Source organism: Sorex araneus, chromosome 2 (assembly GCF_027595985.1).
Source record: "Sorex araneus isolate mSorAra2 chromosome 2, mSorAra2.pri, whole genome shotgun sequence".
In the NCBI taxonomy this organism is placed as follows: Eukaryota; Metazoa; Chordata; class Mammalia; order Eulipotyphla; family Soricidae; genus Sorex; species Sorex araneus.
The window spans coordinates 158,832,613-158,859,406 of NC_073303.1; the positions used below are offsets into that span (position 1 = coordinate 158,832,613).

Below are 26,794 nucleotides of genomic sequence, written 5' to 3' on the forward strand. Positions count from 1 at the left end.
GAACGCAGCGGGATACAGAGTAACTCCGAAGCCCACAGCTGATCTGACAGCGGGAAAATCCCTACACACGTGGCCGCGGATGCTCCTCCTCCTTCTCCTCCTCAAGCCAAAGATCGCGGCGGCCAATGAGCGCAGCGAGCCGTGGCCGTGGCGTCATCACCGTGCGCCGCCGCTCCCCGAGGGAATTGGAGGAGTGGTTTGACCCCACCCCTCATCTTATAAGGTCTCTTCCCATGATCCTCTCCTTCTCTTCGCCATCTTTCGTCCTCCCCGGGAGCTGCAGCCATGAAGTAAGGGGCTCCCCTGATGTTCAATCTGCGTCCATCGTCGGGCAGGGGCCCGCTCCGGAGCCCCGGGCATGGCTTCCTTAGGCCGTCTACACCTTCTCTAACGGGTTTTCGTGTTTCGTGTTTGCTTTGATAGGGTCGAGCTGTGCAGTTTCAGCGGGTACAAGATCTACCCCGGACATGGGAGGCGCTACGCCAGGACCGACGGAAAGGTAAAGAGCCGCGCCAGATGCAGCCCCTGGGCCTAAGAGGAGGAGAGTCCGCGGCGATTCGGGTCTGGAGGGTGGTTCCGTTTGCACCGTGTGCTTGCGCCGGGAGTTTCTAAGTGAAACCCTTCTGAAGCTCTGATCCCGGGCGAGACCGGAAATAAGGCTTGTGACTTAAGTGGCCCGCTGGGGGGTGGGGAATGGTTTCCGAGATCTGGTTTATTTATGGCTGTTAGGTCCTCTAAGAGAAAGGAGCTGGTTTATATATATAATATATATACACACACATATATTATTACTCATTCCATCCGCTCCTGTGCTATGTGAGCTTTAAGTTTGCGCGCTTTCGGGAAAAGACGGGACCAGATGCAAAAGATCATGTTGGCAGTTGTATGACATTGGCATGTGTGTACTAAAATTCATTGGCAGCCATAATAATACACAGATGCTTTTCCAGGCGCAGCCTCTTCTACATTGTATAATGTAATCAGTAACTACTTTGACCGTTTTCCAGGTTTTCCAGTTTCTTAATGCAAAATGCGAGTCTGCATTCCTTTCCAAGAGAAATCCTCGGCAAATAAACTGGACTGTCCTCTACAGAAGAAAGCACAAAAAAGGACAGTCGGTGAGTGAAATAAGTGCACGCTGATTTTTGTGGGGTTTTTAGCTGCTCTAAAAGGCTGATGCATTTAAATGAGCTAATGTGAAAATGCACTTGATGACTATAAGGCAAATTACTGATGTCAATTATTAGTAATGGCTGACTCATAGTAAATAATGAATTGAAATTTGGAAGGAACCCTCTGCAGGTTAAATTGTGTGAAACACACTTGGCTTATAGGACACCCTAGAAATGCTTAAGACACTAGTACTGGTGTCACAAAGTAAAATAGTAACTGTCATTTCGCCAGACTTGATTTTGGAGTGCTCTTTTGGCTTGAAGTATTGTATTCTGTTTGGGGGGCATACCCTGTGGTGTTTGGGATCTACTCCTGACTCTGTTAAGGTATCTCTCCTGGGGTGGCTCTGGGACTTAAGGCAGGTGCCTGGGGTGGAACCTGGGTCAGCAGTGTGCAAGGCAAGTATACCTTATGTGCTCTATTGACTCTCTGGCACCTATCCTGATTTTTTTTTTTTTCAAAGGGGAAGTTTGAGTGTTCTGACAAATAGAAACAGCACTTAGGAAACTTAAAATATTGAGCATCAGGGTGAGAGACCTTTATCAGAGATCACTACCAGCAGGCTTGGGAACCCTATGAGGTGCTAGGGATTGAACCTAGGTTTTGAGTGTTTGGAATATTAAGTGAGCATTTCCTGTGTGAAAGGACATGAGAGTAAAGGAAGGAAAATTTTTATTTCTTAACTTTTTGAGTGTACTTCACACTCATTAGGAAGACTGGCCATTGTTTTTTGTAGAGGTGAAGGGGGCTTGATCACAGTTTGTAAGGATGTGGAGAGATAAACCCTTGTATTTAGCTTTCATGTAAGATGGTGCTGGCGGGGGCGGGGAGATTTGGTCTTGCTTAGAGTTAAAGGGATGTGATGCATGATCTAGCAATTGCGCTTTTAGATATTTAAGAGTTGGGAGCAGGGACTGAAGCTGTGATGACATTGCACACCGGTGTTCGTAGTATCATTCATAATGGCTAAAAAGTTGAAATAATACAAATTTCACATCCGTCAATGGATAATATGGGATATTCATCTTTAAACTGATGGCCTACCTGTGCCTTTCACAGTTTTCCTCCAAACCCCTTTCCTTTTTTGTAGTTAGCGTATTTCTACAGAAGTGAAAGATGGCCAGAATTGTACTAAATGGTTTAACCAGTTCATAAGTGGAGGTGTTAAGATTTGCAGTATTGTGTGTTTTTATAAATAGGCCCCGGGGTGTGGGGCAACAGAACTGTTGAGTTGTCCATTTCATCTCCCAACCCCCAGTTCATGTTGGAGTTTAATATCCTAAAGTCACTGATATTGGGAGGTGGGATCTTTTGGGCAAAGATACCTAAAGGGGCAAAGGCCTTTTGGAATTATGCCCCTATTGGTTTGTTTTTTGCTTTTTGGGTCACACCTGGCGATGCACAGGGGTTACTCCTGGTTCTACACTCAGGAATTAATCCTGGTGGTGCTCAGGGGACCATATGGGATGCTGGGATTCGAACCCGGGTCGTTATGCCCCTATTGGAAGGGCGCTATGGAGGCTTCCCTTTATACAAATGGAAAGGGGACCTTTTCTGCTAATGGCTGGTGCCAACTTTGTAATCTCCAGTACTGTGTAAAATAATTTATAAGTTATTGCTCTGGTGTTTTACTGTTTGAGATCTTGGGGGTGAGGGTCTCATCCTGGGCTTCACGTTCAAGGCAAGTGCTCTGTCACAGACTATATTGTTGTGGGCCAAACAGTTAAACAGAAATACAGATCCTTCCGAATCTATTGGTAAAGCAAGATTCAGAGGTATCCTTTCTTTCTTTTTTTGCTTTGTAGGAAGAAATTCAGAAGAAAAGAACTCGTCGGGCAGTCAAGTTCCAAAGGGCCATCACTGGTGCATCTCTTGCTGATATAATGGCCAAGAGGAATCAGAAGCCTGAAGTTAGAAAGGCTCAACGGGAACAAGCTATCAGGTGTGGAATCTTTAATTACAAGGACTTCAGCTGTTGGGGTGGGGGGGTAGATTATGTTTAGGGGGATAGGCACAAAACTTAATTTGATAAGTTGTGTTTTGATAATGTATGTTGGGGTTTGATGGAACTATTTAGACTTTAAAATACAGGTTTATGATCTAAATGATGTTTAAATTCCATGTGAAATTACAGCTACCAACTATTTATATAGTCTAATGAAATATATTGACAAGCTTTGGGCTTTGAATATTTTACAAATAATGGAGATGGATAAGGAATATAATTTCACTTTCCACTAACACTAAGTCTTTGTTAATCTGCACTATTAAGGAGCAAAGTGCTTTTTGCTTTTTAAACCCACAGGGCTGCCAAGGAAGCAAAGAAAGCGAAGCAGGCATCTAAAAAGACAGCAATGGCTGCTGCTAAGGTAATTTTTGTATGCTTTTTTTTTTTTTTTTGCATGTAGTAAGTAGTGCAGCAGGATTTTGCCGTCATTTCAAATAATGATAAATGGAATTTGAGGGCAGCATATTTAGTGGTGTCCCGATCAAACGCAGTTTGGCCGTGTGGGAGGCAAACGTCCTACCCACGTGTTAGAGACTACCTTCTCCAGCCCGAGTATCTCATCCCATTGTTTTTGGGCACCTTGTGGTGCTGAGTGCTCCTCCCAGCTTGTTACTTGGGTCTGGGCTCCTGTAGTCAAAGAAAGCATGTACTTAAGCCCTTGAAGAAATCTTTCCTCTCCGGGTCCTCAGGTTTTGTTTTGTTTTTGTGGAGTGTCCCCACTCCTAACCAAAATGATGAAGGGTGAATAATGGGAGGCAGGATCACTGTCTTTAGTGCTGAGAGGACTGTGGTGCCAGCGATGGGCTCCCGTGTGAAAAAGAAACTGGCTTCCCTCCTGCCGCTCTTCCCCCCCCACCCCCCCATCCCCAAACACACACACTCCGGCTTTTTGGTTTATGCTTGGCAATGCTCAGGGGTTACTCTTGATTCTGCATTCAGGAGTCACTCCTGGCAGTGCTCTGGGGACTGTATGCCAGGGATCGAACCTAGGTCAGCCATGTGCAAGGACCCTACCAGTGCCCAGGTCCTCAGAAATGGGCTTTTTGTTGTTACTCCTAGCATACAAGTCAGCTTATACCTTGTTTAACCTTTTATTGGTGGGAGGACTGGAGGTGTTGTTGGTTTTCATGCCTAGTGGTTAAGGCCTATTGTCACTTGGAACAATGTGTTGTTTGGGTCAGACCTGTCTCCCACATGCAGTATATATGCCATCATTTGGCCTTTTTTTTTTTCCTTAGTAAGCTCTAGCAATCTGTAACAGTATCTTGGTCTTTCCTTATTAACGTGGTTTTATTTGGAGATAATTAAGATTGTGAAGGGGCAATAAAGGTGCATGGATGCTTATGTAACATTTTATCTTTTGCAGGCTCCCACGAAGGCAGCACCTAAGCAAAAGATTGTGAAGCCTGTGAAGGTTTCTGCTCCCCGAGTTGGTGGGAAACGCTAAGTTGACAGATTCCAATTTTAAATAAACATCTGACTAATAAATAGTGGTGTTCTTTTAAAAATACAAAACTCGGGAATAATGTAACATTTTAGTTGACAGGAGAATAAGTAAAAAGCAGTGTTTATAAATTCTAGCTTTGCTTAAGGGGTAATGACATAGTCTATTGTCTGTTAAGTTCTTGGTTACTATGGCTGTATTACCTTGGATGGCATATAAATTGATCCAACCTGATTACCAAAAAATGATGCATTTTTTTCCCTCTACTATCACTACATGAAGTACGCCTTGGCATTAATTTCTTGGTGATTTACCCTTTTCATATAGGATTTGCTTTTTGTTCATGGTTGTCAGCTTTTAAGTCTAGCTGATAAACTAGTAGGTTAAAACTATCCATTGGGACCACAGCTGTGGCTCGGTGATAAAGCCAGCTTTGCCTGATTGAGGCCCTGGGTTAAATCTCTGGCATCATACACAGAAAAGCCACAGTTGGACTCATCTAATCTGCTCTTGGCTTCAGGAAATAGGCTTAACTTTTTTCTTCTGGGTGGTGGGTCAAACTCAAGGTCAAACTCAAATACGCAAAGTGAGTACCTGCCAGAATCATATCCCTGGTTTAAAGAAAACCAATGAGTAGTATACCTAAATTTCCAAATTAATTTAAAATGTGTATGTGTGTGTTGCCTAATTAAGGGGCGTATACTGGCCAAAAAGATAGCTCAAATGGTAGAGCACATGCTTAAGTACCATACTGTGTCAAGTTGCCAGGATGTAATGAGAAAGTTATTATTATAATAACTTTATTAATAAAGTTATCTATTTTTTATTATTATTTTGGCTTTTTGGGCCACACCTGGCGATGCTCACTCAGGTCTTACTCCTGCTCTGCACTCAGGAATCATTCTTGGCAGTGCTCAGTGGCTGACCCTACGGATACCAGGGACAGAGCTCAGGTCATGCCTCACACACACACACACACACACACACACACACACACACACACACATACATATGTATATATAAACTTTATTGAGTCATAGTGAAAACATAGTTATAAGGTTGTTCATGATTGGGTTTCAGTTATGTGCTCTAACACGTGTCCCTTCACCAGTGTGCATTTCCCACCACTAAAGTCCCCAGTTTCCCTCCCTCTCCCTCCTGCCTCTGGCAGGCATTATGGTTTGCAATATAGGTAACTGAAAGGTTGTCCTATATATCCCTTTACCTATTTTGAACACTCAGTTCTTGTCCAGAGTGATCATTTCTAACTACTGTCATATTGGTCCTTTCTCTATCCTAAGTGTCTTTTGCCCCCAAGCCACATCTTTTAAGAAGCAAGCCTTTTCATAGCAATAGTTGAACAAATACCTTATTCTTTCCTTGCACTCAGCCAACCCAGGGAGATCCTCAGCAACTCAGCCCCTCTGAGACCTGCTAGGAGGAAACCCTGAACACCTTTGGCGTGGCTCGCAAACTAAAACCCCTATGCTTTATACCTTCATTTTACCCAAAGTAATGGAATTGGTGTTTTAAAATCAGGCCTTGCTGGGCTGGAGATGCACCAAAGGAACGGTAAATTATATCTTGCACACCAATACCTGGGGTTTTGTTTTAGGACCATATCCAGTGATGCTCAGAGATTACTCTGGGCAGTGTGGGATGCAGGGAAATCCAGCTTGCCTGCAAGCAAGGCAAGCGCCCCCTGAACTACTTCCAGCCCTAATCCAACCTGGATTAGATCTCAGCACTACACTAAAATTTTGGCTTTGTTTTTACAGTAGGTGAAATACCATGAATAAAACACGTTTAATATTTTAGTAAAAACTAAAACTAGGTGGCTTAGTGGTAGAGTGCTTACCTTGTTTGTAAGATTGAGTGCCAATCCTTAGCACCAACCCCCCGCCCTAAAACTAAGATCTCTTTAACTTAGTTTTAGAGGAAGCAAGATTAACAAGCTTTTACTCATTAAACACTGAGGGGGCCAGAGAGTACAGTGGGTAAGGCTCTTGTCTTCCATGTCGCTGCCCCAAGTTTAATCACTAGCGTCTTATATGGTTCCCATAGTCTGCCTGGAGTGATCCTTGATCTGAGCACTGCTGGGTGTGGCCCTGAAACATAAGATTTTTTTTTTTTCTTTTTTGGGTCATACCTGGCGATGCACAGGGGTTACTTCTGCCTGTGCTCAGGGAACCATATGGGACGCTGGGCATCGAACTCAGGACGGCTGCATGCAAGGCAAACGCCCTACCTGCTGTGCTATTGCTCCAGCCCCCATACATAAGATTTTGCTTGAAGTATCCCACAGCTGTGACAAAAGAAAGTTTAAAACCAATGTGGGCCAGGGCCGGAGCAATAGCACAGTGGGTAGGGCCCAGCATCCCATATGGTCCCCTGAGCACTGCCAGGAATAATTCCTGATATGCAGAGAGAGGCAGGAGTAACCCCTGAGCATCGCTGGGTGTGACCCCCCCCAAAAAAAAACAATGTGGGCCAGAGAACAGGAAGTAATGTGCTTACCATATTTGGCTATCATCGCCCCCCACCAAAAAAAAAAAAACACCCTACTTGAATGCAGTGCTATGGCTTCTACTGTTTGGATACTTAGAAAATGCCTCTAAAGCAATGGGGTGGGGGCAGCGCATGGAGCAATAGCACAGTGGGTAGGCATTTGTCTTGCACACGGCTGACCTGGGTTCGATTCCCAGCATCCCATATGGTCCTCTGAGCACCACCAGGGGCAATTCCTGAGTGCAAAGCCGGGAGTAACCCCTGTGCATTTCCAGGTGTGATCCAAAAAGAAAAAAAAGAAAGAATGGGGCCTGAGTGATAATACAGTTAGTACAGGGCATTTGCCTTGCAAGTGACCAACACAGGTTCAATCCTTGGAAGCCCACGTGGATGCACCACCAGGAGTAACTATTGAGCATCACCTGGTATGGCCCCCAAACAAAACGTTGAGAATAAAAACCTTTTCACACTGGCCCCCACTTTGAACCTTGTTTCCTTCCTGTGATCCTCCTGTCCTATCGGTTGGCCCCCTAGTCTCATTCTGTAATCCCTGTCCCTTTTAGTTTTTATCTTTTTGTTCCCTTGGGATACCTAACAGCCTGTGGCTGGGAAACTCGGAAGTACTGCTTCTCTAAAAGTAGGCATGCTACTTATGATTATCCTTTTCTGGATAGCCTGCCCTGCGAATGAGCCAGAAACACTGTTCTCATAGTTTATTGCAAGCAAGTTTAGCTTTCTTGGACCACCTGAAAAAGCACTTTATTAGAACATAATACATGATTAATGGGCTTCGTACAGTATGCTGATTTTCATTTTAGTGGAAACTAAATTGGGTAGAAGGGAGTTAATTCTTGCTCTTGTGCATCCTGGGCTCACAGCAAAAGACGCACTATACAAGGGAACTAAATCTTGGGTGGGGTGGGGTGGTGGTGCTAAGGGTATTTTGAAAAACAGACCAGGAAGTGGCTCAGTGGTAGAGTTCATGCCTTGCATATGTGAGGCTTTATGTAAAATTAGCATTTATCTCAAAAATAAAAACATACTTTGCTGTTAACAATCTGTTTGCTTAAAACCTTTTTTGGGGGGGGGGCTCTGGGGAGGTTCATATCCAGCAGTACTTATGGCTACTCTGTTCAGGGGACCATATTTGGGGCCGAGAATAGAATTAGGACCTGCCGCCTTGCATGTAAGGCAAGCGCCTGTACTATAGCCTACCCTTTATGCGGTCAAGAATCTGTATATATCATTCAGTCAACTGACAGGTGGTGGTGGTGTGGGCATCAAACAACAGGGACCACTTTTAGCCCTATTCTTAGCCTTATGTTTATTTTTTAGTTTATTTAAAAAGGACTCTCCAAGGAGAATGGTGGTGCTGGTTCAGCAGGCTGGATCTGACCATCTGTGATGTACTAGGTGGGGAGCGGTGCTTCTCTAGCTTCTAACCCCTCCACCTTCTCCCTAACACAAAGTGTGTGGGCACTTATCCCGGGCCTGGTAGCTGTCTTTCTGCTTTTTTGGTTTTTGGGCCACACCCGGCTGTTCAGGGATCATTCCTGGAGGGACCTGGAGGACCATATAGGGCACCAGGGTTAGAAGCTGGGTTGGCAGTGTGCAAGACAAATGCCCTAACTGTTGTACTCTTGCTCTGCACTGCCCCCCACCCCCAAGTGGCCTGCTTTCCTATGAGAACCTACTCAAGAGTTAAAATTCCTGCATAGTGCTCGCTTCAGCACTACATATACTAAAATTGGAACAATACAGAGAAGATGAGCATGGCCCCGGCGCAAGGATGACACGCAAATTCGTGAAGCGTTCTGTATTTTTTCTAAAAAATGTCTATGACAGGCAAAAAAAAAAAAATTCCTGCATAGTTCCCTCAGGGTTCATCCTGGTGACCTCCTGTCTGCTCCATTTACCGGCAGAAGTTAAACTGCTTCTGCAAATTCCAGGACTAAGAGAAGAGGTTTCAAGGCCCGGAAACACACCTACCCACCTACCAGCAGGGCCCACACCCTGTGCAGCTCTTGTGTGATTTTAATTTTGGCGAAAACTGCACTGGATGGGATTTATTCTAGAGAAAGGGTGGCCAAGCGCCTTCCATCTAGTTCTGAAATGGGACCCCGATTACACACTGGATACGGCAACTCAAGTGGCGTATGCCTTTTCTATGTTCATTATACGCTGGGGCGTAAATCTGAGAATTTTCTCCATGCAAACATGTAAATTAAACTATAAACTACAAGAGAAATGCTACTTACTCCATTCCAAACAAGATTGCCTTCCTATGTAAACAAACAAACAAAAAACCGCCTCTGCTTAAATGGATTCTTCCAGAAAAATCCTATCCCGTTGGTCGTTTGTGGAGCGACTAGTTGAAGTTTAGAAATGACAGTAATTCCTACTATCATGAGGCTTAAAATTTTATAAGACTTGTAAACTGGAACCTACATATCCATGTGAATTGGGCTTCCTTTGGTCTTGACTCCACTGGCTAATATATCATGGAAATATATTGGCTTACCTATTAGAATATACTAGACTAAGATGCCCCAAATGTGGCGTTTTTATGTCGCCGGGCATCTCAAAGGGTAGATTTCCTTCCCAGCTTGAAGACCGGTTAACAGCCGACCATCAGCTGCTGACACGTGCCCAGAGAACACGGGCGAGAAGGGAAAACTAACAGAGGGAAGCTGCCAGGACTTAAGATGTCCGCCGCAAGGCAGTTGCACCTCCCGGGAAAGGCCTACCCGCTTCCAAAATGTCTGCCCGCAGTCCTGACGTCACTCCCCCGGCTTCAACAAGCCAGAAAACCAATGCGCTCCAATCAGGGCCCGGGCGCCTCACCCAGTGCCCTTGCTTCACGTCACTTCCGGTGGTGCAGCAGCCATTTTGTCAGTCGCCTGCGGATCCCGCGCGCTGCAGAAGTGCAGTTCCCCCGGTTACCAACTCCTCCGTTCTCCCCTCCGCGTCGTGGGCGCCGTCGAAGAGCGCTCGCCACCAACACCGCCGCTCCTCCCCGCCAGTGTCACTGCTGCTGTTGCATCCGCCTCGGTCCCGGGCGCTGTCTTCCGGGCCCCGCTGCCACTGACAGGCGCCCGCGGGGAGCCGCCCGGCAGCGATGTCCAGCGAGGAGAGCTACCGGGCCATCCTGCGCTACCTGACGAACGAGCGCGAGCCGTACGCGCCGGGCACCGAGGGCAATGTCAAGCGGAAAATCCGCAAGGCGGCCGCCTGCTACGTGGTGCGCGGCGGGACCCTGTACTACCAGCGGCGCCAGCGCCACCGCAAGACCTTCGCGGAGCTCGAGGTGGTGCTGCAGCCCGAGCGGCGCCGGGGGCTCATCGAGGCGGCGCACCTGGGCCCCGGTGGGACTCACCACACCCGGCATCAGACCTGGCACGACCTGTCCAAGACCTACTGGTGGCGAGGTGAGGCTCGCGGCGGCGGCGGCCCGCGCGGGGACCCGCCGTCGAGGCGGGCTCGGGGTGTGCAGCCGCAGCTCGGCGGCTCTCGGCCCGCGCTCGCCGCGCGCCCCCACACGCCGGCGCCGCGCGGAGGGTGGGGGACGCGAAAGGAGCCGCACTTCCCACAGGAAGGAGGCCGGGAAGCTGGGGGCGGGCCCTGGCCCGGGGTGGGGCGAAGGGGGCTTCCCCCGGGGGCCGGGCCAGCCGCGGGGAGGGGCGGGGAAGGGCGGGGAGGTGCGGGGCGCTGGCCCCGCCGCCGCCTGCGGCCCCTGCGGCTCCTTCCCTCGGCCCTGGAGGCAGAGGTGGAGTGGTGCCTTTTGCGCGGTTTCGAAACCAGTTTGGGTTGACGGTTTGTTGGGGTGGGGGGTGGGGAGCCCGGCCGCCCGCTCCGCCGCGTTCCGTTAAGGGTTTGGCCCGCGGGCTCCAGGTTTTCTAGCTGCGCTGCACGAATGTTCCTTACTTGGTACGACTGCGGGCTCTTGCGGGTGATTAAGTGCAGTGACTGTGCAGACTGTCTCCTTGAACCTCGATTTTTTTCCTTTTTCTTATTATTTTTATTTTTTGAGGGCCGCGATTAAACGCCAAAGGACGGCCGATGCTCAGTTCCCAGTGGTTTCCTCTGGACACTGTGAACAGCTCGTGGTTACTATGAAGCGCCGGCAACGCCCCGAAAAGATAACTTGTTACAGTGATTGTTGGGAGTCGGGAAATGCACACGTCCTGGCTTCTGGTTCTTTGCTTCTCATTCACACCCCTCCGCCTCGCCTTCCCCAACCCCCCAATTCTTGAACTTTTTTTTAATTGAGGCTTGTCTGGGACAAGCTGTTTTATGGTTCTTGCTATTTTTTCCTTTGACGGTGCTTCTCGGGCTGCGGAGATGGGGGATGTGGCTCAGAGGGCTAGAGCAGGTGCTTTTCATACGGGAGGCACCGGTTGGATTCTCGGCTCTGCGTGTTTCCTCCACACATACCATCCGGAGCACTAAACCGGGAGAAGCCCCCCAGCCTTGCCTGATGTGGCTCCAAAGTAAAATTGCGTGGGTTTTTTTTTTTTTGGGGGGGGTCACACCCAGCGATGCTCAGGGGTTACTCCTGGATTTGCACTCAGGAATTACTCCTGGCGGTGCTTGGGGGACCACCATATGGGATGCCGGGGATCGAACCTGGGTCGGCCGCGTGCAAGGCGAACACCCTACCCGCTGTGCTATCGCTCAGGCCCCAAAATTGCGTGGTTTTCAAAATCAGCGCAGGACCAGGATTCTGTGGGCTACACCTAAGGCAGTGTAGCTCTATATTATTAAATAGCCCCTCCTTTTTTTTTTGTTTTCAAGGTATTACAAATTAAGCTCCATCAAGGATAGCATAGTGAGATGTGCCAATTGCTGCATTTTATTAGCATTGATTTGGTCCTGTGTTGTTTTGTTAAACAACCAGTACATTATGACATGTCAAAATGAGTAATTATAGCTAAGGTCAACTTTTTTTGTTTTTGAATTTTATTTTCATAAGGTTGTTCACATTAATTGATTACATTCGATATTTCAACACCAATCCCACTACCATGCTAAGGTTAACATTAGTCAAGTTTTTGCATGTATTTATTTGAAATCCTTGTGAGATGGAGACATTTATTTTATAGAAGGGAGAACCAAAAGCACCAAGGGGTTAAATAATAATGATCACACAGCTGATAATTACAATTACACTCTTTAAATTTTGTTTTTAGACCACATTTTCTGGTGCTCAGGGCCTACTCCAGGTTTAGTGCTCCAAAAACTAGGCCCTACTGTGCGTAGGGTATTATTTCATGGGAATGGAACCCTGGCTTTAGCAGGTTGACCTATCTCCCCAGCCTCATTTCTCTTTTTATCAACCACTGTTTAATGGTGATATATGAGGTTTAGTGCTCAGAATTTTACTTCCCAACATTGATAATCTGTGGGTAATATCCAATCCACTTTTTGTTGTTACTGTTTTAAGCATCAAACCTGGGGCCTCAATCATGTCTTAGTATGCAGTTCAAGACTGCTTTAGCCACACCCCCAATTCTGATTTATTCTTTAGTGTAGAATAGCATTGATTTGTTTTCTTTCTGCCTTGCCGCAGGGAGCTTAGGTTTATTTGGGTTACTCCCATCACAGTGCTCCCATTCCTGCAAATGCCATACCTGCTGTGCTATCACTCCAGCCCCCCATCCCTGTTTATTTGTAACTTCTTTCTTTGTGCTCTGTTGACTTGTAAATATTGTTTTGCTCTTCTCCTTAAGTCCTTTGCATAGTTTGTTCAGAGCAGTGTCCTTTTTGTATGGGCACAGAAAGACAGTAAATGCTATGCTTTTGTAATGTGGGAGTTAATTGACTCTCAGTGATATTTACCTCCTGGGCATTTGCTCTTACTTCCTAATCCTCCAAAAGCAGGGTCCCAATGAGGGAACTGGATTAACCCATGTGCTACCCTGGCATCAAGATGGGCCTGACCGAAGTGCCATAATGCTTAACAAGTCAAGAGCATGGTCATGAACAAATTCTGTCATGGTCCAAAAAGTATAACTAAATTCGGATCCTGCTAGGGTTAGGAATGATTAATCTGGCCTGAGTACTGTAGACTGAGTCTGTGGCAAGATGTTCCCAGGAGAGCTGCCCTACAAGCCTCAAGATATCTCTTACTGTGTCTATACAAAAATAACTAAAATTAAAATGTTAATTAAGATGCTAAGAGAAGAGGAATACCCTAGGTGGTGTTTCTGCCCTTGAGCCTCAAGGGCAGTCAGGAAGGGCTTTCTTATGTTGATGTTGCTATCAGACTGGGTGTAGCCTGGGCCCAGAGGGCGAGGAGGGAGAGAGAGACAGTGGGGAAGAGGCAGAAAAGAGGAGTCTGGGACTCTGGAAGAGAAGCAGTCAGAGTCAAAGTCCAGACAGCTGGGATCACAGAATTGAGGGGCTAGGAAGGAAGAGTGTGTGAGATGGGAGAGACCAGAGATTGAATAAACAGCGACTAATCAGCAACCAGCTTGCTCCTCATTCTTCCTTTGCCTGCAAATTGCCAAGAGCAGTTCCAATCAAGTCTATATACACAGCGGCTCGAGAGCATCGAACATAGATGGTGAGGGAGAGCCCGAGAACACACATCCTTCTGCATGTGTATTTTTTACACTTTAGTATTATATATCTTGAGGAAAAAAACCTAAGACTGTGCCTTTTTGGGTTTTCTTTGTGGTTTTTTTTGGGGAGAGGTAACACCCAGAAATTCTTACAGCTTATTTCTCACACTGCTCTCAGGGATCACTCCTAGCTGATACTGGAAAACCATATGTAGTTACAGGGACCAAATCTTGCAGGTGTTTGACCTGGGTTCAATTTCTGGTATCCTGCTTGGGCTTCCAACCTCTTGTAGTAGTGCCAGGAGTGATCCCTGAGTGCAGAGTCAGGAATAAGCTTTGAGTTACTGCTAGGTGAAGTTCAAAGCATCTCCCTCGAAAAAATGTTAGTGTTCTAATTTTTTATTGTTTTCCTTTTTGGGTCACACTCGGTTATGCTCAGAGGTTACTCCTGGCTCTGCACTCAAGAATTATCCCTGATATGGTATAACTGAGACATAAACCTGAGAACTTTGTAACTTTCCACATGGTGATAAAATAAAATTTAAGAAAAAAAAAGAATTATCCCTGATGGTGCTTGGGGGACCATATGGGATGCCAGGAATCGAACCCAGGTCCGTCGTGTGCAAGGCAAATGCCCTCTCTGTTGTATCACTCCAGCCCCTAGTGTTCTAATTTTTTAAAAATTTTTGTTTCTGGATCACACCAGTGATGCTCAGGACTTACCCTGGTTTTGCCCTCAGGAATGGGGAGGCTTCAGGCAGTGCTTGGGTGATGGAATGGATTGCTGGGGATCAAACTCTGCTTGGTAGCATGCAAGACAAGCTCCCTACCTGCTCTGTTCCGTGTTCTAATTTTTTTTTTTTTTTTTTTTTTTTGGTGGGGTGGAACACCTGTCAATACTCAGGGCGTACTTCAGGCCCTGTGCTCAAGAGTTACTCCTGGTGGTGCTTGGGGCACCTTATGGGATCCTGGGAATTAAAACCGAGTTGGCCATGTGCAAGGCAAGTACCCTGCTTGCTGTACTAGTTCTCTAGCCCTAAAAACAATTTTTTATAAAGGCACCATGATTTGCGTTTTTTATAGTTGACTTTCAGGCATACAAAGTTCCAGCAGCAGTCCCATAACCTGTTTCAGCTTCCCTCTACTAGTTTCTCTTAAGTCCCTAGCTGCCCTCTCATCATCCTTGACGGAAGCATTTTAAAGTTTGGGTTATTGCACTTCGGATCTCGTGCTTTCTGTATTGTTGACTCTTTCAGATATACGATGTAACTCAGCTCTCTATACTGCTGGGGTGTCCGAGTTCCCTGCCTCCTGTCCCTCTTAACTCCTGCATACCTCTTCCTCTCCTCAGTTTCTTTCCTTCCCTATCCTTTTCATTTCTATATTCTAGCAACGAGGGTGATTACAAGTATCACCACTTTATTTATTCTTTTTTGAAGTAAATAGATTTTATTTAGAGGTTTCTGAGGGAAGGAGGAAGGGATAAGTGGGAGAGAGAATAGTGAAAATAACGCGCTCATGAGAGAACGCGGGCTTCTCCAAGGGTGGAGGAAGCCCCTACACATAACCGAGCTTTAGACACAAAGGTATGAAAGCATGAAAGTACACATCTCAAGAGGGGAGATGCGGGCGACACATGTGCTCGGGTGACACATGCGCTCAGCCACGTGGGCGCAAGGAGCACATGGGCTCAGGCAGCATATGCGCCGGGTATCACCACTTTAATACCTTGCAATCCCTTGTCCTGTTATATTTATTTATTTATTTATTTTTAATTTTTATGTGTGTGTGCGGGGTTGTCACGCTTGGCGCACTGCTCAGAGTTTACTCCCTTGTGGGCCCAGGGGACCAAATGGGGTTACAGGGACTGAACCTGGATTGGCAGGTGCAAGGCAGATCCCTGCCTACTGTACTATCACTTGGACCCCCTCATCTGTTTTTCTACATATCACAGACAAGTGAGGTCATCTGGTATTTGTCTTCTTCTGACTTCAGTTAAGCAATATCCTCAAGTTCCATACCAGTTACAGTGAATCGCATGATTTCATTCTCCTTGTAGCTGTATAGTATTCTATTGTGTATATATACCACACTTTCACTGTCCGCTCATAGTCATCGTTGGACACCTAGTTTGATTTCATATCCTATCTATTGTGCTAATTGTTGCAATGAATAATGACATACATATGTCCTTCCACATGAATTTTTTTGTGTGTCCTGAAGGTAGATAGCAGGAAATGAAATTGCTAGGTTATATGACGGCACTATTTCTGCTTTTCTGAGAAAACTCCATACTGTTTTCCATGGGGTTTGAACCAGAAAACATTGCTGCCAGCAAAAGTGTTACTTTTTCACCACATTTGCTAACATATTGTTCCCAGGTTGGTTTTTTTTTTTTTTTTTGACATGTGCCTTTTTCATTAGTGTGAGATGATATCTGATTATCCTGACTTGGATTTCCCTGATAATCGATGATTAGTACCTTTTTGTGCATCTGTTAGCCTTTGTCTATCTTCTTCAGAAATCTTTCCTCTCCCCATTTATTTATTTATTTTTTTGGTTGTTAAGTTTTGTGAGTTCTTTATATATCTTAGATATTAAAAGGGTTTTTTTTGGGGGGGGCATTCCTAGTGGTGCTCCTCACTGCACTCAGAAATTACTCCTGGAGGGCTCAAAGGATTATATGGCTTGCCAGGAATTGAACCCCGTCAGCCATGTGTAAAGCAAGTAACTTACCCACTGTATTATCTCTCTGACCCCGAGGATATTAAACCTTTATCTGATATGTTAAATGCAAATATTTTCTCCCGTTTAATCAGGTGTTTTAGTCCATTCTCCCTAAATCTTGTGTCCGTTAACTGGAAAGTCCTCTGCAGCCCCCTCTTGCGTTGTTATAGAGGTTTTCCTAGGTGGGCTGGTGATCAGCTTGAATGAAATTACTCACTCCCTTCTCCTGATGTCTGGCAATCAGCCCCCTTCCTCAGGTGTTTTTCTAAGTTTCCTTCATTATTTTAGCAAGATGCCCTCAACATTCTCAAAACTTAAGAAATTCCAAAGCTGTACTTTGGTAGACATTGAGATTGGAACTGTGGGTGAAGACTAAAATATGTAGGAGAAATGTATTTGTATTGTCTGAAGAACCAGTTATATTTGTTTTTGAGAGGAGGAGTTGGCCCATATCTGGTGGTGTTCAAGAGCTACTCTTGGCTTTGTGCTTAGTACTGATCCTTGGTGGTGCTTCGAGAACCATATGTGGAACCTGGGATTGAACCAGAATCAGTCTCATGCAAGTGGACTGTATTTAGTGCCAGTGATCAAACTTGGGTCAGCTGCATGCAAGGCAATTGCTTTAACTAACTCCTATACTGTCTCTTTAGCTTCTTTCTGATTTTTTTTTTTTGAGGTGATATTATAATGCTAGATTTTCCTCATATTAGCCATTTATTCATTTCCTTCATTTATAGCTCTTGTTTCTTCCAAAAGTTTTTCACTTTTATAAAAAAACATTAGGATTGGCTCTTGTGCTGGCCTGGAGTCCAGGCAGCAATACTAAACTAGTTGCCCTACTTATTCCACTTCTACTCACAGGCTTGCATGGTGTTATAGCATTAGTGGGCTATGTGTACAATTAGGTAGTACAACTACATTTGCTGTTAGCCCCCCTTTTTTGCCAGATAAGATGAAGGTACAGTCTACCTGGTAGCAAACTTTCTGTTCTGGGCTGTACTTGGTGGTACTCAGGGCTTACTCGTGGCTCTTTGTTTAGGAATCATTCCTAGTGGGCTGGGGCCACTGGTATGGGGGAACCGACCTTTTAAAGCAGGAGTGTCAGGAGAGAGTGCAGAGATTAAGGTCTTGTTTTGCATTTAGACCATGGTTCAGTCTTCAGTACCACATGGCCCCCTGGATACCACTGGGATCAACCCCTGAGTAACTCCCAAGCAAAGATGGATGTGGCCCACCCACCCATATTCCCATCGAAAAACAAATTAAAAATAAAGTTACACATTTTTTTGTTGCCCACATTATAAATGACCGTGTGTTCTCTCTCCCTCCTCTTCTCTCTCTCGCCCCTCTCTCCTTATTCACTTTATGCCTTTCTAAATCAATTGATTTATCTAACATAAATTAATTAAATAAGTAAAAAATAGGGCTGGAGAAATGGTTCAGGGACTGGAGCACACTTACATGCATGAGACCTGGGTTCAGTCCTCTGTATTGCATTCCCAGAACACTTCCAGGTGTGCCCTCAGAGTCACTGAGTTGGGTGTAGCCCAGTCTCCCCACTACACTACACCCACCACAAAAGTAAAAAGAGTAAAAATATTTATTTTTTTCACCCTTTGTACTTGCAAATTTTGTCCTCTGCCCTGTGTATCAAGTAAGAAAAAATTGTTTTAATTGAGGCAGTGTTCAGAATAAAGTATACTAGCATTTTCCCCAGATCTATCAGGAAAACAAACCCATCCAAGGGGACATTGCTTAATTTCCAATCAAGCTCATTCCTATAGAATATGAGTGTGCACTGGGACAACATGTAATTCAGTTCTTCATGTCATATTTTGTTACTGCCCCAGACCACACCCCTGCCCCCCACTTTTAACAACCATTATTTTACTTGAGAAGGATATATGCATTCTTCCATCTGAAGAAATGACAACTATAGAGATTGTGCATATCTTCTGTATATTCTGAGCTCATATTTACTTGCCTTCTGAGTTTCAAGTCTTCCTTCCAGATAATCTCCCATATAGCCATATTTATTCTTATCTCTTTCTGCTGGTTGACACAGCTATTTTTATTGACATTTTGTGCTTGAGGATGCAAGAGGGCTGCCTCTCTTTTTGTTTGGGGGTCATATACAGCATTGTTTGGGGCCTCTACCTGCCTTGCTGCTTAGGGTTCCCTCCTGGTGGTGTTCTGGGAACCATACCATACCAGAGATTAATCCAGGCTTCCCACAAGCAAAGTGTGTGTTACATGAGTTTGGCCCCTTGAACTACCTCTCTGGACCAGAAGGCCACATCTTTAAGCAGCCCACCTCTCCATTTTTGGAGTAGCCACAGTGTCCTCTGATTTTATGGACCTAAGTGTTTATTTCAAGCAAACACACGGGGCTGTCTGCTTTCTGGTTCCAAAAGACTCCAAACCTGAGTTCTGATGATGGACAGTCACAGCACTTACAGTAGTAATTCCCTCAAGTGTCCGTAGGACCATTTCCCTTCAGGCTATCCCTTTGATAGAACACATTGCCATCACTAACCATATGAGTTAGTCATAACCCAAACATAGGAGCTTTTACCGTATGTTGTTGGGACGCAGCATGCCATCTAGGCCCCCTAGCCTTTTGACCCTCAGTGAGTGAGTGATATCTTTGCATTTTTTATTTTTGGGGTTTTTTATTCAGGTTTTAATTCAAATTAATCCTTGTGAAAAAATCTGCATGATCACCACATAGTCATTGCAGAATCTTTCCTCCTTCTGTTCAATCTCCAGCTTATTTTTTGCCGGCATTCACATTGGCCTTGGCGATCCCCCCTGACTTTCATCATTCTGTTCTTGCATTCCTTTCTTTGTGTGAGGTCTTTTTCTTCTCATCCAGTCTTGTTAGTCTCTATTTGGGCTCATTTTTCTTTGCATGATTTAAGGAATCATAAATCATGCTAGAGCTAGTTGTCTTGCTGCCACCAAAATGACTTCTTGAAGAGGGCTGGAGCGATAGCACAGCGGGTAGGGCGTTTGCCTTGCACGCGGCCAACCTGGGTTCGATTCCCAGCATCCCACATGGTCCCCTGAGCACCTCCAAGGGTAATTCCTGAGTGCAGAGCCAGGAGTAACCCCTGTGCATTGCCAGGTGTGACCCAAAAAGACAAAAAAAGACTTATTGAAGATGACATCTGGAGTGGTCTTGTATATTTTGGTAGACCTCAAGTTTCTGCCTTAGGTACCGTGACCTCCCCAGGTCATTGTTGACCATTTGCTTCCACTGGAGGAGTCAGTTGGTCATGAACTTTCTGGTTGGGATAGTGACAGTCATTCATGATGTCATTTTTGTGTTTGAGCCACACCAGGGTTTTTGCTAGGCAAAAGTGTATGCCACCATGCTTTGCCTTATTTAGCATATATATGTGTATGTATGTATTTGGCTTTTTGGGTCACACCCAGCTATGCTCAGGGGTTACTCCTGGCTCTGCACTCAGGAATCACTCCTTGTGGTGCTCAGGGGACCATATGGGGTGCCGGGGTTCGGACCTAGGTTGGCTGCATGCAAGACAAACGCCCTACCTGCTGTACTATCGCTCCAACCCCTGTATATTTTTTAATAGCGTTTAAACGCTTTCCAATTTTGGAAGAGTCCTTGATTTTCCCCTCCACCTCTTATTCTCTTGGTCCTGAATCTAATGTCTATATTAGCATCTGTAAGATCCAGGACAGGTTCACTGAGGCTGCAAATTGATTCATGCTTCCCTGGTGGTTTTTCTGTTTTGCAGCATTGATGTTACATAAGGCACCGATATTAAAGGGCTTTCTTCGCCACAGCATTTGTCATAATGAGCTAATGCTACTGTTGCAGGTGATTGGTGAAGTGGGGAAGAAGGTAGTTTCCTCTAAAGGGGAGTCTGTTGTCTTCCTTTCTATCCATCTTGTTCATCCAGGGAAGTGCTGGGAGCGTCAGGATTGATAACATGTGCTATGAGCACCACTGCAGCACGGACACTTGTGTGCCACCAGCTCTACTTGGCAAGTGTCAGACTGTGCTTGAGTCCCACTTGAGATCATGACACGAACGAATTCCTCTCACCCCATTTCTCAGGAGTGATCAAATTCAGTCTGGAGTGAAGAATTACTCTTTGTGGGTCAGAGAGACAGTTCTGGGAGATGTCATTTGTCCTGCATGCGCCAACCTGGATTTGATCCTTGGCATTCACATGGTCCCCAAGCACTGTGAGGAGTGATCCCTAAGTGCAGAGCAAGGAGTAACCCCTGAGCATTGCTGGGTGTGGTCTCAAGACAAAACAGAAAAGAAATTTTAGCAGGGAAAGGAAAATCAGCCCTACCCTCTGGCCAGATTCTTTACAGATTTTTAAAGATTAGATTAGCAGAAGACAGGGCCTAGCCTGGTCTGATCCCTGGGGCTTCATACTATCCCCTAAGCAGAGAGCCAGGAGTTAGTCCTGAATACCTCCTGGGTGTGCCCCAACAACCCCTCCCTCCAAATAAATTAGGAGAAAACTGGAAACCTGACAATGCCATACAAGTAGAGGATATTGGTTAGGTCCTCGGAACTGCCAAAAGAAAGCAAAAAATTTTTAAAGTAGACCAAAAAAAACTAAGTCAAGCAAAGTCATGTAGTAACGTACTGTAGAAGAATTTAAGAAACAATTTGTTAAACACTTAACAAAATCTTAACTGATTTGTTTTTATTTAGATTATGGAGATAAATAAATGAATGCTCCTTCTGTTACTACTTTCAATATCTTTGAATAAGACCAAACAGTACCTAAAGGATAACCGCTGTACTGGTTTTGTTTCCACAGTTTAGGTAGGTTGAGGTAGTTGACTAGAGTGGTTGATAGCTGCTTGTGTGGAGGTCAGAGATGCTGCTTAAACATTCTTCAGTGCATAGGGCAGTCTTCCTTTCACTATCAAGAATCATGTGGTCCAGAAGATCAGCATAGGGGCCAGAGCGATAGCAATCCAGGGGGTAGGGCATTTGCCTTGCATGCAGCTGACTTGGGTTTGATTCTGACATCGCATGTGGTCCTCTAGTACTGCTAGCAGTAATTCCTGAGTGCAGAGGCAGGAGTGACCCCTGAGCATCACCAGGTGTGGCCCAAATTCAAAAAAAAAAAAAGAGGCAATAAAGTCACAATGAACATTGACAGTAATAACTAAAATAGATGATATAATGATAAAAAAAAGTTTTGTGAGGGACTAGGAAGATTACTCAGGGCTGAAGCCTGAGTCAAACAAAACACTAGTTTTGTTTGGGAGTGGGGGGGAAGGGGCAGACTTTGTTTTTGTTTTGGGGCCATGCCCAGTGTTGTTCTTAGACCATTCCAGCTCTTTGTTTCTAGGTGGTGCTGTGGGACCTTGTGGTCCAAAGGAATTTGTGAGTTCCCAAGAAAAACCTTGGGGCATGCAAGGGACTCAAGTGTTCTGTGGCCGAGAACTATTCCCCTGGCTGGCTAACAGGGATAAATAGACAAAGTGATGGGGGGAGGGGTGATGGAGAAACAGGGCTCCAGCCTGACTGGTAGTCAGTTTATTTATTTATCTCTCCTCCCCAGTATAGCGGGTAGGGCATTTGCCTTGCACGCAGCAGACCCAGGTTCCATTCCTCTGTCCCTCTCGAGTCAGTTAACTCCCATGTTACACAGCATAGTGTTAACTGTCTTCTTGTGTCTATACAAAAAAGGACATTGCTAAGCCAAACAAATGGCATAAAGAAAAGGGAAAAGCAATATAGGACTATTAATGCTTGATGGAATTGAGTGTGCCTCAGGGCCACTGTTATGGGAGTGTCTCAGTAAACATAAGCTCCCTGCGGGAGGAGCAAGGACAACCAATGTAATCCAACAAGAATTGAACTGGGATACATTTCTGTATGCATCCCTATGTTTTCTGCATTTTCTTTATGTGCTCAGCCTTTTAAGCTACCTCTCTGGCCCCTGAGTACATTCACTTTGCATGCAGCCACCTCTTTTTGTCTTTAGAAGTGTTTATCTTTTGGCTTTTGTTTGTGTGTATGCACATGTGCCAGGAGTTGAGTTTAGATATGTTCTGCCGCTGAGGTCTGTACGCTGACCTGTTCTGCCTTTCTGTGAGTTCTGGTTGGGGTGGAGGTTTGTGGGAGTGGTATACCTGGCACAGGGCCCGGTGTTTAGGGCACCGTGCAGGGCCAGTTTTCAAACGCAAGACTCCCACTTGTGCTCCAGGTCTTTGTTAACTCCCCATCCCCTTCTATCATTATTTAGAAATCTCTCACTATTCCTCTTAGTGATAGACTTGTTAATAGCTTCACTATTATTAGAAACGAGAATATAATCTTTATTTCTAAATCTGCACAATGTTAATACCTTTAATTTTAAGTTCTTGTTATAGTGTAGAGAATTATAATAGTAGTAAAGTTTACAATATCACTGTACAAAACCACTCCACTCAGCCAGCACCTACATGCCCACTACTTCCTGCACACTGCCCCTGCATCCTCTCTAGTCTGATCATCTTCCCACACTTCTGCCATAGTTTGTTCATTTGTTTTGTATTCCAGTATGAATGGTTTGTTCAGTACTATTATCTTGTTTTGTGTCTCTTTATTCCACAGATGAGTATTTGCCCTTTTCCCTCTGTTGACTTCACTTTACACAATGATCTCAATTCCACCCATACCGCAGCAAATTTCATGATTTAATCTTTTTTTTTTTTCATAGCTGTGTTGTATCCATTGTGAATATATACCACAACTTCTTGATCCATTAATCTATAGTCTGACTTTGGGGTTGTTTCTGTGTCGTGGCTATTGTACTGAATGCTGCAGTGAACATAGGTGTGCATATATCCTTTTGATAATTTTTGTCTTTTAGGATTAGAAGCCAAGAAGCAGAATGACTGGGTCATGTGGGAATTCTATGCTCTTTTTGAGGAATCTCCATACTGTGTATTTTTTTTTTAAATTATGTTGTGAACCGAAGGCAATGTAAACAAATTTTGCTAATTCAAAAAACAAAACAGATTTTTGTTTTGCTTTGTTTTGGGGCACAGTAGGTGATGCTCAGTGCATATGCCTTGCCTTGTGCTTGGGGTTGCATATGCAGTGCTGGGGATGAACCAGGGTCAGCTGAATACAAGCAAGTGCCTTAACCTCTCTTCTATCTCTAGTCCCAGAAAGGTTTCTTTATAGTGGCATTTAGAGCTTCTAAAATGCTAATACTGTTGGGGGCTGGAGAAATAGTACAGTCGGGTGCTTGCTTGCCCTGAGTGCAGCTGACTTTGGGTTTGATAACTGGCAACCCATTGAGCCCTAATGAGCGTGGCCCAAAAAACAAAGCAAAACAAATATTTAACAATTTTCTGAGGGGCTGGAGCAATAGCACAGTGCCAGGGCATTTGCCTTGCATGCGGCCGACCCAGGTTTGATTCCCAGCATCCCATATGGTCCCTTGAGCACTGTCAGGGGTAATTCCTGAGTGTATGAGCCAGGAGTAACCCCTGTGCGATGTTGGGTGTGACCCAAAAAGCAAAAAAAAAAAAAGGAATTTTCTGAATTTAATTTCAGATGTATACTGTAGGATAACATCACCTCAGGTAGTTTAGGTTAAACACAGAGGAATGAGAGCACTTCGATGGGAGTAACCCAACAAACCTAAACTACTTGAGGCTATGTTATCCTACAGTATGCCCTATGCCCTTTTTTTTTTTTTTCCCCTTTTTGGGTTATATCCAGCAATGCTCAGGGGTTACTCCTGGCTCTGCACTCAGGAATTACTCTTGGCGGTGCCTGGGGAACGATATGGTTGAACCCAGGTCCGCCTCGTGCAAGGCAAACGCCCTACCCGCTGTGCTGTCGCTCTGACTCCATCAGATGTATATGTTTTTGAATGACAATACAGTTGAGAAAGTCAGTATGATAGATTTAAGAAATACTGTTGAATACCACATAAAGGTTGAAGATAAAAGGAATATGGTGTAATTTTATATCTTTATATCTATCTCTGTTCTTGATACTTCGATACTTCTTAATGCATGGCCATGAGACAGTCCTGAAGATAGAGCCGGAAATAGCTCCTGACCACCCCTGGGTGTGGCCCAAACCTAACACTTCCAAAGAACAAAAACAAAACTTGAATGTAGGCAATTTCACATTAATTGGTGCATAAATGAGTTGTAATTCATATGGAAGTGGGAGTATATAATCATTTTATATACTTGATAAATACATAAATGGGAATGAACAACATAGTTGTCTATATTAGCCCAGAAGCGAACCATTTGTATTATTTTTTTGAGGGGTTGTTGCTCAGGGATTATTCTTTGTGTATTATTGTGGGGTTGGCGGTGTCAATCCTGGAACTGTTCCAGGCACCATGTGGTAATGGGAATTGATCTCAGGGTTCCTGTTTGCAAAGCATGAGTTCCAGAGTCTTTGAGATATCTCTCTGGTCCACTAATCTGTAATCTTAATTGGTGGAGGGTATATCTTAAATTTTAAAGCTCTAAGCTCATATACTTTGTGCATGTTTTGTGTGTCTGCATACACATACTCAAACATACGCACTCAGAAATACTTTAGTATGTAAATTACTATAATCTGGTCAATTTTTCAAAGTAAGAATAAGTTTGTTTCTCTTTTCTTTGAAGATAAGTCTTTTTTAAAAAATTTTTTAATTTAAATGTAGGCAAAAGGCATAGCTGTTAATACAATTCTAAAGTTGAAATTGATTAGATAAGAAAGCTCTAATATAAAATCACTGTCACTGTCATCCCGTTGCTCATCGATTTGTTTGAGCAGACACCAGTAATGTCTCTCATTGAGAGACTTATTGTTACTGATTTTGGCATATCCAATACGCACGGGTAGCTTGCCAGGCTCTACCATGCAAGCTCCATACACTCTTGGCAGCTTGCTGGGCTCTCCGAGAGGGGCGGAGGAATCGAACACAGGTCAGCCACGTGAAAGGTGAATGCCCTATCGCTGTGCTATTGCTCCAGCCCAGTATAAAATCAATAAGTATAAAAGAATCAAATTTTATGTGAAGTTTGTTATATCTCATCACAAGATTAAGTCTTTGTCTTAAGAATTCACTGAGCTCTTTGTTGCTAGTTGAGCCTTCTGTATTATTGTTTTTGTTTGTTGAGTTTAGTTGGCTTCTGTGACTTTCCCATTTTATTTGGTGTGTCACTACTGGAATGTCAGTATTGAGGAATTAGAAGGTGCCGTAGCCATGGTAGCCATCCTCAAGCCAGAGATTTGTAGTTTTGGCCATTAGCAAAGCAATGGAGTTGAGCCCTTGGCATAGTATGGCATGAGGTGTGGGTGCGGCTGTCGGGACAAGATTTCAGCAGGGCAGGTACTTGACCCACTCACGTCCCCACGGCTCCCCAGAGTTTTCAGCCACGGGGACCGGAGTGTCTATTAATTTTAGCTGCTTGGCTTCTATCTCCTTGGAGATAATAGACTTACTAATTTTTATTTTCATTTATAGGCATATTGAAGCAAGTAAAAGATTACATTAAACAGTGTAGCAAGTGCCAGGAGAAACTGGATCGCTCCCGTCCAATATCAGATACTTCAGAAATGTTGGAAGAATTGGGACTGGACCTTGAATCTGGAGAAGAAAGTAATGAATCGGAGGATGACCTAAGCAACTTTACTTCACTTTCAAATACTGCCTCCAAATCTACAAAAAAGAAGCCAGTATCCAAACATGAACTTGTATTTGTGAGTGACACTTTCCATTCAGTTTGAACATTGTAATAGTGCATTAGTATTTGTAGTCTTGCTGAATTCTTTCTTTTTCAGTTTTTGGTTTTGGGGTTTCACCTGAGGCTGTTCAGGGTCTACTCCCAGCTAATGCTTCAGGGTTGTTCCAGGCAGTGCTCAGGAACCATGTTGTACCAGGGATGGAATCTGGATGCTCATGTGCAAATCATGTGCTCAACCCATTGAGCTGTCTCTCTAGCTCTGGATTTTTTCTTAGACCAATGAAACTGCATGACTCTTGGCACTAATACAAAAGAATTGAAGTGGGTTTATGTCTAAATTATGTGTTACATACAGCAAAATATGCCAATGTTGAACCTGTGGAGGTAACTCAGTAGACTAAGTTACCTCCTTAGTAACTTAGGAGGTTACTAAGGGGTGGGCTTTTACATAAGGGAGGCCTAAATTTGTTGATCCCCCCATGGTCCCTGAAGCACCACCACATGCGAGGAACAATACGACAAAATCAAAAACTACATTTTGCCTCACTTTTGGTCAGGAATGTTCCTGTTCGTTTCTTATTCTCACACTTCCTCTCTTCTTTTTCAATGGTATTTTGGTATAAGTAGACAGTGTATGCCTGGACAATATCTCTGGGTCCTATAGCAGAATTA

General features: G+C 44.6%; 2 protein-coding genes and 1 non-coding gene across 3 annotated transcripts in view; all 3 read left to right on the forward strand.

The window, feature by feature from the left end:
* The first annotated feature begins 212 nt into the window (after window positions 1-212).
* Window positions 213-4,669, forward strand: RPL24 (ribosomal protein L24). The gene is made up of 6 exons (XM_004606741.2): window positions 213-290; window positions 424-499; window positions 1,008-1,118; window positions 2,979-3,115; window positions 3,479-3,542; window positions 4,548-4,669. Exons 1-6 carry the CDS (start codon window positions 286-288, stop codon window positions 4,626-4,628), a joined length of 474 nt encoding a protein of 157 aa, XP_004606798.1. The 5' UTR covers window positions 213-285; the 3' UTR covers window positions 4,629-4,669.
* Window positions 4,670-5,012: 343 nt separating this feature from the next.
* The window catches only part of ZBTB11 (zinc finger and BTB domain containing 11), a 40,478-nt gene continuing 18,696 nt past the window's right edge, over window positions 5,013-26,794 (forward strand). The window contains exons 1-2 of the mRNA XM_004606742.2: window positions 5,013-10,561; window positions 25,903-26,138. Of these exons, the coding sequence (XP_004606799.2) occupies window positions 10,252-10,561; window positions 25,903-26,138 (546 nt within the window). The 5' untranslated portion in view covers window positions 5,013-10,251. The remainder of the gene's footprint in view (window positions 10,562-25,902; window positions 26,139-26,794) is intronic.
* Window positions 8,851-8,957, forward strand: LOC129402806 (U6 spliceosomal RNA). Its single transcript, XR_008628848.1, has one exon. It is a non-coding gene; the product is annotated as a U6 spliceosomal RNA (small nuclear RNA).

Coding starts and splice junctions, on each gene's coding strand:
- RPL24 (XM_004606741.2), top strand. Junction 1,119..2,978: donor AGCACAAAAAAGGACAGTCG/GTGAGTGAAATA, acceptor TTTGCTTTGTAG/GAAGAAATTCAGAAGAAAAG. Junction 3,116..3,478: donor CAACGGGAACAAGCTATCAG/GTGTGGAATCTT, acceptor TTAAACCCACAG/GGCTGCCAAGGAAGCAAAGA.